This window comes from Populus nigra, chromosome 13 (assembly GCF_951802175.1).
Source record: "Populus nigra chromosome 13, ddPopNigr1.1, whole genome shotgun sequence".
NCBI lineage: Eukaryota > Viridiplantae > Streptophyta > Magnoliopsida > Malpighiales > Salicaceae > Populus > Populus nigra.
This window is the reverse complement of record NC_084864.1, coordinates 8,221,811-8,238,542: the sequence shown is the minus strand read 5'-3', so window position 1 is coordinate 8,238,542 and position 16,732 is coordinate 8,221,811. Positions and strand designations below refer to the sequence as shown.

Here is a 16,732-nt window from a genome sequence, read left to right as displayed (position 1 = left end):
TTTTTGTCTCACTAAAAGGAGAAGGACAAGCTTCTTCAATTCTCTACAAGAGTTAATTTAGTTAATTCGGGTCAATGTAAAGATACAAATAATTATTATCATAGTTTTAAAACTCGATTAAGGGTCGATTCGAGACAAGATCTGAGTCACGGGCCAAGGTGACCATTGATTTAAGTCAGGAAATGATAAAAAAAGTTACTATCATAATTTTAAAACCCGACTTAAAGGTTAAACTAATGTTAGGATCAGGTTATGGGTTGGGTTAACCATTAACTCAGGTCAACATAAGTATTATTATTATTATTATTTTAAAACTTGACTTGGGGTTAACCCGAGGCTAAGCTCGGGTCATAAGTCGAGAGCATTGACCTAGGTTAATGTAAGGATAAAAATAATTATTATTATGGTTTTAAAACCCGAGTCGGGGCTAGGCCTGGATCATGAGTTAGGTTGACCATTTACCTGAGTCAATGTAAGGATAAAAGTGATTATTATTATAGTTTTAAAAACTCGACTTGGTAGTCAACCTGGGACTAGGCTTGGGCCATAGGTTGGGTTGACCATTGACTCAAGTCAATATAAAAATAAAATTGATTATTATCATAGTCATAAAACCCAAAAAACCCGACTTTAGAGTCGACCTAAGATTAGGACTGGATCATAGATGGGGTTGAACATTGACTTGAGTCAATGTAGAGATAAAAATAATAATTATTATAGTTTTAAAACTCAATTAGGGATTGACCTAGAGCTAGTTATGGGTCACAATTTGGGTTGACCATTGACTCGGGCCAATATAAAAATAAAAATGATTATTATCATAGTTTCAAAACTTAACTTGGGAGTCGACCTAGTGTTAGGCCTAGGTCACAAACCAGGTTGACAATTAACCCGAGTCAACATAAAGATAAAAATGATTATTATTATAGTTTTAAAATCCTAATCGAGGGTCGACCAAAGGCCAGACTCGGGTTATGGGTCGGGTTGAATATTAACCTGAGTTAACATAAGGATAAAAATAATTATTATTATAGTTTTAAAAACCAACAAAAAGGTCGACTTGGGGCAAGACTTAGGCCATGAGTTAGGATGGTCAACTTGGGTTAACCCAAAACAATGTAAGAATAAAAATGGTTATTATCATAGTTGTAAAACCCGACTCGGGGATCAATCTGGGATAAGACCCAAGTCACGACTTGGGAGAGTCAACCTGGATTGATCCAATTTTTTTTAAAAAACTAAAGCATTTTTGTTTTGACCAAAAAAATATAAAGAAAAAGTCAATGGATTCTGACCCAAGTTTTATCTTGAGTTGATCAAGTTATAAATTTGTTAATCAAATCAAATCAGATCAATCATTCATTTATTTTTTAAAAACTCAAAATGATTTAAAACTTGGATCGATTAAGTCCCATCTAATATCTAACAAATACAAAATAAAACAAATAATTCAATTTAATTCAAAACACACCAAATACAGAAAAAAAAAATCAATTTAGTGCAGTTCAAAACAATTAATAAGGCCAAACATCAACTTACAAGTTATAATTGGTTTGGAAACGCAAGAGATCAAAGCACAATTCATTCTAATAAATTTTGTTTCAAATAATTTTTTGTACCGAAATATATGTTAATAATATTTTTTTATGTTTTAAAAATTATTTTTAATATCAAATCCATTCAAAATATCTAAATTATATTAAATTTTAGTAAAAGAAAAATTTTAAATTTTTTGTAATGGCAAACACATTCTTCCGTTTTACAGCCACATATAAATATCCTATCGTATAAATACACTCCTTTCCTGGTCCCTCAATCACCTCTCTCTAAAAGGCATTTGAAAAAATCAGAGAGAGATAGTGGAAGACGAAGCAGCAGAGCATTTCTCAGGTCTCTCCTGGACGACGCCGTCAGCAAGGTTCTATTTTCTCCTCTATGGTCCAAGATGACGGTTATCGTGATTATTTATATTTCAGATCTGAATCTGTGTGATCTTAGAAAATATGGAATCTAAGGGTTTCTGTATTAATTAATTAATGAGATCTGGTTTCCTTTTCTTTTGTTTTTTGGTAAAGAAATTTGCTATACTCTGTTTATTTGTCTTAGGTAAGATCTATCTTGTATTGCAAGTCGTTTAAGCTTTATATCCGGGTTATTGTTGTAGATTTGTGGTGGTGTTTTCTATTAAAATGACGGCTGCAGCAACTGCTTCTTCCGCGGGTCCACGATATGCACCGGACGACCCTACTCTCCCCAAACCATGGAGAGGTCTAGTCGATGGCAAAACCGGCTACCTTTATTTTTGGAATCCTGAGACCAATGTTACTCAGTATGAGAGGCCTAGTACCTCTGCTATTCCGCCAAAGTCTTCTTCTTCAGTACCCATCACTCCTTCTGTTCAAGTCGAGCAGTCTTCTTCTCATCGAGGGTATAGCCCTGATGATAGGTATGGAAGAGCCCACAATGCTGGATCAAAAGCTGATGCTGTTACCAGGAGTAGTCAGGCATGGGTCGTTTTACTTTTCTATTTTGTTACTGTTAACTCTATCTCTCTTACTTGACCTAATGCTTTGTGGCATAGGATTTGGGACCTGGTGATAGTTTTGTAATTTAAATCCGTGTCGTTTTGAATCTCCTCAATTCAGTTCTCGTTGTTGAACATTTATTTATCTTTTATTTTTGCCCCTTACTTCTCTTATGTTGATAAGCGTCCGACTGAATTTTGTCATCAAATTTCCAAAATGAAAACCTGAAGATTGTGAATGTGTGCTAGCATTGAAGATGTCTGTTTAAGCTTTCTGGCTTGTATATTTCACAATAAATAAATAAATCTATTTTTTTTTCTTTGCTCTGATGCCATCTCCTTAATTTTTCCCAGAGTTCAAGAGGTACAGCAATTCAATCCGATAATGTCCCAAATGGAACAGCCAATGGAATCTCTGCTAGAGGACACGGATCATCATCTGAAGGAAGTGGTTTGACTGGAGAGGCTTATCGCCGCCGCCATGAAATTACTGTCACTGTGAGTCTATGGAATGCCTTGGCCATGATTTTTTACTGGGTTATTTGTGCTTGGCATTTTTGTCTGTCCATCTTATGAGGCATAGATTGTGAATTCTTGTTACCTTTTCACTGAATTTTACAAATAATTATGTCCTCAAGCGCATTTGGAACTTCCTTCATGCTCATACGTTGGAGCATTCAGATTGTAAATCTGAACATTGAGCGAATTTTAGATTTTCTCCATGGAACATTGCTTCAAGAATTGAGTCAGCATAGTCACATTAATCCATGCCAGTAATGATAGTAACCAGAGAATAGTCCCTCTATTAGCTGAATCTATCTCTATCTCTCCCTCCCTTGCTCCCACACTACACGTGATTTTGTTTGTAGACATCCTTATAGTGACATGCAATGTTTACTTTAAAAGATAGATTTGCCTATTTGCTACCTAATTATTTGGATGAAATTAATCTGGGAGAGTGTGAGTGGTTCAGATCCTGTACACACTCTTTTGTTCATGTTAACTTTGTCATGGATCATTAGATAAGATAAATTTTTCTCTGATAACTCTTAACAGGGAGATGAGGTGCCCCCTCCTCTAACATCATTTGAAGCTACTGGCTTTCCTTCTGAGATTTTGAAAGAGGTATATACTTCTAGTTTTTATCATCTCTGTGTATAGAGTACCTGTGGCTTGGAGCTCTTGTAAGTTAGGAAAACTATGATAAGTGTTTCTCATGCTAAGTTATGTGATTGATGGAGGTCCAATGTTGAGTTTCAGACTCGTTAATGCTTTTGCCATCTGAACTTTTTGTCGCAGGTGCGATATTTGCTCCTGCAAGGAGCTAATGTCGTACGCTGTGCTACCCTCCCTTTGGGGGCCTTGCATGTTATTTGGAGTGCCCTTATATGGTGGACCATTTTTTTTTGGAAGGGCTTCCTGAATCGCCCAAGCTGATGGCTGGGACTGTCGTTGGTGATGGTTTAGTCTACCACTTGGTCCGAACAGAAGAAGAGGCCTCCTCCTGCTCCAGCTTGCATCAGCAAGCATTTGCCAACTGCATATGGGGGATGATGCTTCTTCTGCCATTAGCCACTCTATAACTCCAAAGAAAATCAACCAGAATCTTGAAGCCAGTACCACAGCTTATGGGGCTTGCTGGATTTTTGCTTTTTCCAGGTACTCAAAGCAGGTTTTTCTTCCCCAACTCCAATTCAGGCACAATCATGGCCGGTTGCTTTGCAGAGTAGAGATATAGTGGCTGTTGCCAAGACCGGTTCAGGAAAAACATTAGGTTACCTTATTCCAGGCTTTATCCATCTCAAGCGCTGCCGTAATGACCCTCAACTGGGCCCAACTGTGTTGGTATTGTCTCCAACAAGAGAGTTAGCAACACAGATACAAGATGAAGCTGTGAAGTTTGGAAAGTCATCAAGAATTTCCTGCACGGTATGCTACTCATGGTCTCATATGCATGTGTTGTGTAGATCAGTTCATTTGTTTGTGTATTTTCAGGTCCAATTTTTTTAAAAATTCTATTTATTGATATATACTGAGTTTTGTACTTATGTCCTTTTGTGATGTTACTGTTGTTTGCTATGATTTGTTTCAGTGCTTGTATGGAGGAGCACCAAAGGGTCCCCAGTTAAAAGAACTAGACAGAGGAGCAGATATTGTGGTTGCCACTCCTGGTCGCTTGAATGACATTCTTGAAATGAGGAGAGTTAGCCTCAATCAGGTTAAATACCTTGTACTAGATGAGGCTGATCGCATGTTGGACATGGGATTTGAACCCCAGATACGAAAGATTGTAAAGGAGGTGCCTGCTCGTCGCCAGACCCTCATGTACACTGCAACTTGGCCAAAGGAAGTTAGGAAAATTGCAGCAGATCTATTGGTCAATCCTGTTCAGGTTAATATCGGCAACATAGATGAGCTTGTGGCAAACAAGTCAATCACACAGGTCTGAACTCAACTATTGCTCTTGGTGTAACCCAAACTAAATTTGGACTTTTAACAAATAAATTTGGTTTTTTTTTCCTTCTAAGTTTCCCTGCATTTTGGTGTAACTTAAAATCAAGATTATCATCGTTAACTTCTCTAAGATTGAATAACTTGTACGTGTTATGGTTTTTCAGCATGTGGAATTATTGGCACCCTTGGAGAAACATAGACGGTTGGAGCAGATATTGCGGTCTCAAGAACCTGGATCGAAGATTATTATTTTTTGCTCAACAAAGAAGATGTGTGATCAACTTGCTCGCAACCTTACCCGCCAATTCGGAGCTGCTGCTATTCATGGCGACAAATCTCAGAGTGAGAGGGATCATGTTCTGAGTCAGTTCCGTACTGGGAGGTCTCCAATACTTGTAGCCACTGACGTAGCTGCTCGAGGACTAGATATCAAAGATATCAGGTTAGGGGCTGTCCATGTATAATGTAACTAGAATTTCTGTATTGAATACACACTATGGTCTCGTTAATTCTAAGGTATTTAACTTAAGGGAAATCATATACAATACAATTATATAATTTCATGAGCCCTGCTGCATACTGTCTTTCTTTTGTATGTGCAAATTTTGAAAAATATACCATTCCTTTATTTAGGCCATGTCTATTGGAAACATTTTCCTTAGTTCACCACTTTTGGTGCAACTTAGGAAACCAAGTCAAAGGAAATAGTTTTTCAGAAACTGAAAAGCTATGCTTTGTTTGGGGAAATTCCTTTTCCCCTTCCCACAAAAGGAAAACATTTTCTAGAGACTCAAATAGTTTGAAGAACCCTAAAATTTTTGTAATAAAGTATTATCATTGTATCATAAAAAAAGATTTTGCATTATACCAATTTTAATATTGAAAATAGATAATGTGAAAAGAGTCAATTTCCCATGCACACCAAACCTGGGAAAACATTCTCCAGCTTTTTCCTCATATCATAGCCAGAAATCATGAATAAATAATTTTCTCAAAAAATATTTTCCCAAGAATTGTTTTCTGCCAAACAAACAGAGCCTCAGTGTTCCAGCATTAAAGTAAACAGAGAGCAACACGAGTCTTTAATGGATTTAACAGATAAGTTTAGGCTAAGATATGTAGAACCTTCTGAAAAAGGTGTAGAAAGCTTTTCATTTAAAAAAGCTTGGAACATCTTTATTTACGTTGTTAATACTAACTAAATGAGAATTCTTGGAGTTACCAGTCTGTATGTGGAAGCACGGGTCGTCTGCATCTCAAAAGCTTAGGACAGCTTTATTTGCATCGTTAATACTAGCTAAATGAGAATTCTAGGAATTGCCTGTCTTTATGTGGAAGCACATGTCTTTCACATCCCAATGTTTGCCCATATGTGTAATGACTGGTAGTTTCTTGTGCATCTGGAAACTTTTATATTTTGATTTCATCTGTCTGTCAAATCAATTTTCGATACCAGCTAATGTTTGGTTGATGAACTTATAGGAATATGTTATGAACTGTCCACTCTTCATTGCTACCATGCATGCTTCATCACATTTCCTGATTTTATTGTCTTAGATGACAAGATAAATAGCTATGGTAATAATTAGTGGTTAATTTCTCTCAGAGTGGTTGTCAATTACGACTTCCCTACTGGCGTGGAAGATTATGTTCATAGGATTGGGAGAACAGGGAGAGCAGGGGCCATTGGAGTGGCCTACACGTTCTTTGGTGACCAAGATGCAAAGTATGCCTCAGATCTTATCAAAGTTTTGGAAGGAGCAAATCAGCTAGTTCCTCCAGAGATCCGTGCTATGGCTTCACGTGGTGGAGGGGTGATGGGAAGGTTTAGACGTTGGGGCTCTGGTTCTGGTGGTCGTGATGGAGGCCGTGGTGGACATAGTGATTTTGGATACGGTGGAAGAGATGGTGGAAGGGGTAGTTGGGGAGTTTCTAATTCCTCTTCCAGCAGACCAGAACGAGGTGGAGGCTGTGGACATGACCATGAGTCGCAGGCCAGGTACATTGGCTAATTTTAATTATCCATAGCTTTAAATATCTTATTTTTATTTGGGCAATGTAGGAATCATGAAGTGATTTTATTTTGTTTGCACACAAAGCGGATCGTGTTGTATCCAATATGGCATTTCTTGTATGTAAATTATTTCACAATGCCAATAATGATTATAACATTTGTTTGTTTGTTTTTTTAGCAGTAACCCCCATATTTGTTTTCTTTCAACTCCTTGGCATTTCATGTATACATGCATTTGGGTTCTTCATGGTGTTTAACAAATGGCCTTTGTGTTATCATCAGAGCTGTTTTATGTAATTTTTTTTTTGGTTTAAAAGTGGAATTTGTGATGACGGAAATGAAATTCAAAGCTATTACTGCTGTTCATAATGTTGAGTAATGGAAGGAAATGCCTTCTGGTGGTTCTTAATGGACAGGTATGACCGGGGTTACAGTGATGGATATGATAAAGGCCACAATCACAATCGGAGCCCTGATAAGGGACCAGGTTGGGGTGATCACAGTAAAAGCTTGAACCGTGATAGAAGCCGCAGTCGGAGCCCAGACAGGTATGATAGGGCTCTGCCAGTGCGAAGTTTTCACCAGGCAATGATGGACAAGGGTCGGGCATCCCCATCTAATCAAATTCAGCATGAGAGGTCCCGATCCCCTTGTGCTGCTGCTGTTGGTGGTAGCAGTTTTCACAAGGCAGTCATTGAAAGAGGTCGATCCCCTTGTCGTGGTAGTGGTGGCAGTTTCCATAAGGAAATGATGGAACTAGGTCGATCATCATCATACCATGCACAGCAGGAGCGAGGGAGATCACTGAGAAGTGGAGGAATTAATGCGGGGCCACATTCTGGTCATGATGGCAGAGGATTTAATGCTGGACCTCATTCTTATTTTGGAGGAGAAGAGGAGGAAGGAATGATTCCAGCTGATGAAGATGCCAGGATGCCACCGGATAAGGGCATGTATCCACGAGCACTAGACCACCATCTTTCTCCTTGATGGTTTTGCTGATAGTAGATGCGGTCCTTTTTCTTCTTTTTTTTGTTTGGTTCTTTGCTGTTGCTGAAAGTAGGGGAAGCATAGCTGAATGGTGGGCCGTTGATTCTTGGTGGATGTGCCCCTTAATTTTGAAAAGACGAAAGACAAACAGGACGTCTCTTTCTCAGAGGTTCTGTTCCTTGTTTTAGGGCATAGGAGGGAAAATACTTGAATGTAACTGGTAGTAATCTAACGATGCAATTCAAGTGATGGACGTTGTTATGTAAATTTCTTTGTTGATGAATTCTGCATCCATGCTCTGTTCCGTTTGTTTATGCGGAGCCGCCATAGATTCAAAAGTATTTGGTTAACTGGTTTTGCATGGAGCTTTCATGACTGAGGAAAAGCTATAATTTATAGCTACTTTTTAAAACTATGACTACATGGTTTTCGTTTGAGATAATAATTTTTTAGTGTGCGTGAACCTCATGCTATCGTTTCCAATCTGAGGTGTTTTTTCGTGCTCAGCAAGGACTATGATCAGAGACTCTTAATTGCTATGGTTTCAGAAGGGAGTTGTGCTCATTTCACAAGAAAAACAACAAGAATAGATGTAACATGAAATGCCTCAGTCATTAGATTGGTGGAATATTAGTGATAGATATAACACAATATTTGTAGTCCATTCTTCTCATCTCTCGGAAAAATGAGAGACAGAATCTCTTAATTACATATATTGAGATTGATTCCTTTTATTTGACTTTCAAACAAATTTAGTCTCCTTTAAGAGAGTAAAAAACATTGAAAACTAATCTTTGTTAATGATAATAATGTGATGTGACTTCACTTTGTAACCTAAACAAACTAGCAATATAATATGAAGATGAAATAAGGTCAGTTTGGTTATATGGTTTTCTCTCTCATGGTTTTTAAGCTGAAAATTACATGTTTTTTAATGCAAATAAGGGATAAAGTTTGAATAAAAATCTTTAATTAGTCAAAGACGTTACAAAGAAATTCTTATTAGGATAAAAACGTCACACACTTTGTGATTAAGAGTGCTATGTCTGAATTGTTCTCCAACCAATTCTAGAAATGAAAGAATAAGAAAGAAAACCCCCTAAATGAGAAGTTGAAATGTTTTCCCTCCAAGTCTAGAAAATACCAAAATGACATAATTGAGATCTAAATAAATAACTTTGTTTAGAAAAAACTAGACAAATAATAAGTAGCACACGTTTTTTTATTTATAGAACACACACACAAACACATAAAAAGTAAAACAACCATAACTTTTCGTACAAAACTCCAATTCATGCATGGTTGGAAAAAATAAAAAATGACATTCTAAACTTGAAAACCATGTAAAATAGGGTTATTGTTCAATGCAATAAAGTGGTGAAAATTCAGGCTCAAATTGGCTTACGGGCTGACATCAAACCTATACTCTTCAAAATTTACAAATCATGACCCAAGCCTTATTTAAAAACAAAAGGGCATATTTGAACTGTTTCCTTTCATTTTACAAGCCTCCAAACTCATCAAAGCTTCAGTCACATTAATTTGACTTGTTAAGAGACTTTGTAGTTGTTTCGCTTGAGCTCTCGTCATTAAACCATCTGAATGCTCATTCACATTAGAATCAACCTCTTCCATGTTAGAATAATGATGCATATTGTAATGTTATTAGTAGTTGAAAATCACAAAATCTTTGTGGTGTGCTACTCTTTAAAATGACAGGCAGGATAAAAACATGTGCTTGAGTCAACAAGGAATGATAATTGAATTAAACCATAATATTAATGTTGTTATCCATTTTTTACCTTACATATATATATATATATATATATATATATATATATAAACAATATAAGAGGATATACATGAAGAAAGCCTTGAAGATTGCTTAAGATTGGTGGTGGAAGACCAAGATGACAAGTAAAAAAGTTAGAGGATTAAAATGTATAAAATTGACAAAATTAGTAACTCAATTCTAACTACAAAAGGCCCCATTGGTAAAAATATTTTTATTTGGGGTAAAGAAATACATATTTGGATGGTTAAGGGCTCAATGAGAATTTTGAAAGGCTTAATTATTTTTCTTGAGGACTTGTTTGTAAGGAAAATCAGTTTTGGAGTTAATTTGGGTGTTAATTGAAAGAAATTAAAGTTTGAGGATTGAAATTAGACTTTGAAAGGTTTAATTGGTCAAATCAAGGGCTTAATTATGAAATAAATTAAAGTTTAAAGGCTAATTAAGGACTTAATTGCATATTCCTAAGATCAATGACCAACTTGTAAGTGGCATGCAATTTCAGAGGTAGAAATTGATCAAATTAGAGGCCAAATTAAAAGGAATTGAAATTTTGATGGTCAATTAAGGATTAAATTGAACAAATTGAAAACCAAAAACTCGTTTGTAAAAGGTGTTGAACTCTGAGGTTAATATTTGAATATGGTAAAGGGCAATTGCATGCAATTAAAAGTTGGGAAACAATTATGGATGCAATTAAAAGGAATTAGAAGAGAAATGATGAAATTTAAATTAGCCAAATCCTAAATTAAAAAACCCTAATTTCTAGGGTTTAACCTAGATGATGTGTTGTTCACCTACTATTCATCTATTTCCCCAATAATTTTGGATGATCGAGTGAGCATGTTCAGGCGAATGAATATGGTTTCTCCAACCACCTCACGGGTTGTAACCACCACCATTCAACTAAAAAACACCTCCTTTACAACCCCATGCCTATGAAATTGGATGTTTACACCATAATTCTTCCACATAACTTCTTAACATCTTGTCCTCGATCAGTTTTCCTTTTATTTTCAAATTCTGGATTGATTGAGTTGGCCTTTGAATGAATGAATGTGAAGCCATGAATTTCCAAATTGAGCAAAGTTGGATAAAAAAAAGGGTTCATACCTCCTCTACCAACATCAGGTGGTTTCTGATGATGTTTACATCAGAGTTGCTCTAGTAAAACCTTGAAAGTGGTCAACCCAGTAAGCCTTGATTGTGACAAATATTTTTCAAAAAAACCGACCATTTTTCGTGTATTCACTCTTAAAGCTCCTTAAAGGGTTTTTATCAATGGTTTTAAAACCTTTATCTTAAGGTTAAAAGACCAGAAATAGCTCCTTACCCTCTAAGTCTAGCAAATTCACCAAGCACCCCTAAAAACAAAACCATCATTGCACAATTAGCCCAGTACAAGCGCTTCTAGCTGTTAGCTTTTTGTTCAAAACCCTCTTGCTTTGATTAAAGAACTAAACTTTGATCAATGTTTGAGGGAATCCATAAAAAACCTAGAAAAACCCTATAAATACCCCTAGAAATCAGAGGAGAAAAAAAAAGAAAAGAAGGAGAGGAAAAACATGGGGAAATAATTTATTAATAGACCTTAATATGAAGGTTCAAAAGCTTAACAAAGAAGGTATAACAAGCTTTTGAAAGAAAATGAGTGAAAGGAAAAGAAAGAAGGAAAGGAGAAGAAAAAAAACAACCTATAGTTAACAAGCTTGGAGAAGGTATAAACACTTAACAACTCAAGGATGAAGTCTATGTGACCTGTTCATTCATGATTTTTTAATGTTTAAAACTTTTTTTGATGTTTTTTGAACTGTTTGAGTGTTATAATGTTTTTTGGTTTTGTTTTGATTAATACGTAAAAATATTATTTTTATTATTTAAATCTTGTTTGGAGTTGCTATTGTTTTACTAAGTGTCAGGCAACATGTTTATGATTGATTTTTGATAAAATATAATTGTTTTGGATTCTGCCAAAAGGTGGCAGTGGGTGCTTAATGCCTTTTCTGTTTTATTAGTATATGTTGGTTCCTGAGCATGACTTGGGTTCCAAGTGTTCAAAGAGTCAATTTTTAATCGAAATTTAATGTTTTTGTTATCTGTCATTGGGGTTGCAGTTATAAAGTTGGAATTTAATGCATGTTTGTGATGTTTTAATGTTTTTTGTTAGTTATTTAGATTCAACTATGTTTGTTATTAGTAATGTGGCTTGTGAAAACAAAAAACAATGTGTTTAAGGCCTAGAAGACCAAATTTGGGTTTTGGCATTAGTTTTTCAATTTTTGGAAAATTTTGAAATTTTAGGTTCATGTTCTTCGCATTAACTTTTCTTTAACCTCTTGTCTTTTTAGCTTTTTTGGATTAATTCTTGGCACAAACATGTTTATCTTGTCATCTTTAGAAAATAATCTAAGGTTAAAACGCATCAATAATACGTATTCATGCATTTAGATTCTAGGGTTTTTTTGACTGCCCACCAAACACATTTTAATCAAATCTTGGCTTTTGAGAGTTAATGAAAGAAAATGGATGCTTGGTTCTTGATCCACACAGGATTACGAACAAAACCTTGTCCTTGATTGCATGAAAACTTGTCTAGTTTGTGATTTGTGTTTACGGGGTTTTGGTTTGAATATTCATCTTGTTCTTCATGTTCTTAGTGTTTGATATGTTTTTGTTAGAAAATTTTATATTTTTGATAATCGGTCTAGCCATTTTTTGAAATGGCTAGACTATGTTTGCTACTGGAAAAATATATATTTTTAGCCAAAAATTCATTTTCTTTTGTCTTCTTATCCCCCTTTTCTTTTCATTTACTATTTTATTTCATTACACCATAGTTCTTTTCATATTATTATTTATGTACTTTTCCTGGGGTTCACATTCTTCCCTCCTACAAAACTTTCATCCTCAAGACTTAATTCATATTTGAATTTGAGAATAACTTTAGATATTTTTTTTCTTATCTCTAACTCTCGTTCCCATGTTATTTCCAAAGTATCTTTATCATGGATATTTTCTTGTTTCTTTGTTCCTTTTTCACTTTTATCTAGTATTTAGATTGGATGTACTTCTAAAGTCAAGTCCTTCTTTATCTCTAACGGAACTTGTGGTAACACCTGAATAGGGTCCATCACAACTTGCTTACCTCTCCATCGATCCAACACAATTAGCATGTCATAGGACATACCTACAACTTTATGTGCCTTAGAATTGACTGTCTTCATGGAGGTATGGCTATTGCTCAATCTCAAACCTAGATCTCTCACCAATCGATCAACCACAAATATGTGGGTTGTACCCTAATCTAGTATGACATTAATTGGCTATTCATTCATACTGATATGTTTATATATTAGATCTCCTGCCCCTAACTTTCCTTTTCACAGTGCATCAATTTTCGTCAAGTCTTGATTGACAACACTAGTTTCAACAGTTATATCCCCTAATTTAGCTACTAGGCAGTGTAACACACGCATGAGATTGACGTGCGTAACTACCCCCTCATTTTCATCATTATCTCTAACCTGAATAAAATTCAGCTACTCTTTCTTTAGATATTATCTCGTAAAGTAAAGACCATCACAAATGAAGCAAGCACAGTTTGGTTTAGTACCTTTACCTTGTGCACCTATTAACTTATACTTGCCCTTATCTGCGGTAGCCTTTGATGCCCCCACCGAACTTATTCCTTTTCTTTTCCTCTTTGTCCTTTACCTTAGACTTAAAGAAGGTTGATAGATAGCCCTCTCTAGTAGTTTATTTGAAATCAACCAAGTTGTTTGTAGCAGCAATAGCGGAGGATAGATCTTTTACTTTTATTGTCTTAGTTTCGTTTGCGTCTAAGGTTGAAGTCCAAACATTAAGTTGAATAAATGCTCCTCCTAAGACATATTCTTGATATCGAGAATTAAAAAACTGAAAAATTTAACATACTCACGAAATGACCTTTCATTTTGAGCTTTATCAATTCCTCTCGTGTAATCCAAAATGTGTTGTTTTGAAGGAACTGTTCTTTCAGCTCTCTTAATCTTGGGATGTCTGGCACTTAAGTCCTCTTCGATTCTCTTCCTCCACCAAAGTTTAGCATCACCTGTGAGATACATCACTGTAAAATTCACTTGTTCAGCCATGCCAATCTTCATAACACTAAAGTATTGCTCTATGTCCCACAATAAATTTCAAGTTCCTTAGAACTTCTTGCCCTACCTAAAGACTTCGGTTTAGAAATATTAGGTTTAGATGTACTTACTCCACTAGGAGTGTTTGTTACTACTCGTTTTAGAATGGAAATAGTTTTTTCGACAGCTTTCAATCATTCACTTGATTTTTCCGCAAGAGAAATGTACAAACTTTCAGTCCTTTTGACACTTTCCACATCTTCCTTTAATCGATCAATGATAAAGCATTATTCACCTTCTTTCTCTTGCCCTATCAAATTCTCAAGTCACACCAAATATTCTTGAATAACTTCCATAACTTCGGGTTGCACGATCTTATAACCAACCAGGCTCTAGTACCACTTGTCACAGGGTTATTTTTTTCACCCTAAAATTTAGCCCTATAGTCTAGTCCCGACTAGACTAAGCCTTGCTTCCCTTTCACTCATGTTTACCTACAACTATGTGTTTCGCTCACCTAAAAAGATTTTCATAATTTTGTTGTCATAAGCAAATAACCAACACAAGTAAACAATCTTAAAGCACACACCAAATATAGAAAAATCTCTTAACCTTTATTAATTTCGTAAACAAAGGATTTACACTATAAATATGTGTGTGTTATGTATAAAGATTGCATATTGCACAGCCAAGGCCTTTCAAGCCTATTTATAAACAACTGTGAGAGGTTACAAAATATATAACTATCATCGTTACTTTTTAGGAAGTAGGGGAACACTTTCTCCTTTATGTTCCCATAAACTTAATGGGTGGTTTTGACTTATGATCGCATGATTTTAGTGTCTTAAAAAGAAATTCTAGTCATATCCCCATGATTTGGACACCCATTTCTCTCGTGATGTTATGATTGTAAAGCCATAACTATCTACCACATTACTGCAATTATAACCCATAATCTGTTTGTCTAAATTTAAGCTCTCTATTGATATTTCAGCTGTATTTTTTACCATCTTTATAATTTCATTATTCAAGTCCAGTTTTAATTTCATGTCAAGTCGAGATCGCTTAACTTGCACGAAACCGATAAACGTTACTTGCCGAATTCGGGCTGCCATTGTTCTTCACTGCCGAATTCTAGGCAGTGTTCATTTGTTGGTGCGTGATCATGCCTAGAAGAACTCTAACAGGGCACGTGTTTTCCACTTATTTCTTTCGTCTCTTTCTTTCCTTTACAAGGGTGATGAGAGATTAGGCACAAAATAAACAGCAGATCGAGAAGAAAAATAAGGCATATCATAGAAGAGAAACTTGCAAGGAGAGGGTGAGGATGTTCGGAACCAATCTGATGAAGGAGGCATCAGGTACAAGAAGAGGGATCCGCGATGGACTAGAGAAAGTTGCAGAGGGAGGAGAGAGGATAGGCATGAAATAGACAGTTGATGGAGAGGAAAAGGGAGGCGAATCGAAAAGGAGAAAAGGTGAATGAAATCTTCTCCCTTAACAATTCTTATAAGAAGAGTTCAAGCCTGTGACGTTCATATAAGAAGCTTGAAGGGTGTATCAATTTTTGTTTTGTATGCCCACAAACATGCTTGATTATTGTTCAAGCCTGTGATGTTCTTCTCTGTTTCTGATTTTTTATGTTGATCTGTTGTTTTTGGTGGTGCGCAGACATGTTAGTGAATTTCATACGAGCATTCGTACTTTTAAGGATCGATGTAGGCAAGGCTGGGTGGTTCATGTTCCTGCAAAAGAGAAAAGTCATGAGAAGTTGCACCTAAAGTGCAAGGAGTGGATTTAAAAAGTTCTTACTGCTTTTTTAAATGGAAGATGATTATCTTTTTTTCCCATGCATCGTGACCCATTTACGTTGATATACTTAGCCGTTTATGAGATTAGAATCGATGGATGATTGACAAAAAAAAATGCCAGTAGAGGAGCGCATGCACCTTTCCTGTTTGAATTTGATTGTTTACCTGCTTCTTGCTTGGAGATGGTGATTTGTTTTCCCTTTTCACTCCCTTGCAGGCTGCTTTGAGCTTCAAAGCCACTGGTTCACCCAACCTTGAGTGGGGCTCCTGGTTAAGGAACTCAAAGATCGATGCAACCATGAAAATAAACTAGGAGAGAAAGGTACGATATGAGTTTCTTTCAAGTCAAGATTGACGTATCAACGTTAGAACTAAATAATCAATCCAAAGAACTATGATAATCTAGGCAACGAAAGAAAGCAGAGTGTGGAAATGGATGTTCTAGGACATACTGCTGATGCCAGAGTGAGCATTTATAGACCTAGAAGGGCTTTCTAGGAAGCTATTGTATAAGCATTTGGTATGTTTCTTCTTAGTCCTGAATGTATTAGCTGATAAAATGTTGTTTCTATGTTTTTTCACTTCCTATTTCTTTGTTAAAGACATGAAGATGGGAAAAAAAATATAGAAAGATGAGACTCCACATCTGCAGAAAAAATTGGCCAGCCCTAACATTTTCATTTGCTTTTTTGGTTCAATCTTTGTTGCTTTGTATGACTTAGAATTATTGATCTTGAGACAGTCTTTTACTCTTTTGCTTGGTTGTTGCAACTCTTTGTACATAAATTATAAGCTCTTTTGCATTGTTTTGTCATGCTAAATACATCTTAATGTACTTTGATCAACTACTTTAACGGAAATTATGTCTTTTCATAGCTATATCCTGCTCTTCAACAACAGAATTTTATTTACGTATTCAAAGATGACTCTGGTTTTTTTATGAGCCCCTCTTTTGTCTTTTTTTTTAACAAGAGTATTATTACGAGTGTTCTCAAAGACAAGCTGTTAAGTTTGTTCCGCAGCAAAGTA

At 35.9% G+C, this 16,732-nt stretch overlaps 1 protein-coding gene across 1 annotated transcript; it reads left to right on the top strand.

Moving 5' to 3' along the window:
* Positions 1-1,803: 1,803 nt before the first annotated feature.
* LOC133671144 (DEAD-box ATP-dependent RNA helicase 14-like) lies at positions 1,804-8,265 on the top strand. Its single transcript, XM_062091794.1, has 9 exons — positions 1,804-1,918; positions 2,165-2,504; positions 2,879-3,022; positions 3,581-3,649; positions 4,184-4,453; positions 4,617-4,967; positions 5,143-5,420; positions 6,585-6,977; positions 7,409-8,265. The coding sequence occupies exons 2-9, from the start codon at positions 2,190-2,192 to the stop codon at positions 7,980-7,982; spliced, it is 2,394 nt and encodes a 797-aa protein (XP_061947778.1). The 5' UTR covers positions 1,804-1,918; positions 2,165-2,189; the 3' UTR covers positions 7,983-8,265.
* Positions 8,266-16,732: the final 8,467 nt, after the last annotated feature.

Bases quoted from the DNA above. Each gene is read 5' to 3' on its own strand.
- LOC133671144 (XM_062091794.1), top strand. From the start codon at position 2,190: ATGACGGCTGCAGCAACTGCTTCTTCCGCGGGTCCACGATATGCACCG. The intron at 2,505-2,878 runs GCATGGGTCGTT...AATTTTTCCCAG, and splicing joins CTGTTACCAGGAGTAGTCAG to AGTTCAAGAGGTACAGCAAT. The intron at 4,968-5,142 runs GTCTGAACTCAA...ATGGTTTTTCAG, and splicing joins CAAACAAGTCAATCACACAG to CATGTGGAATTATTGGCACC.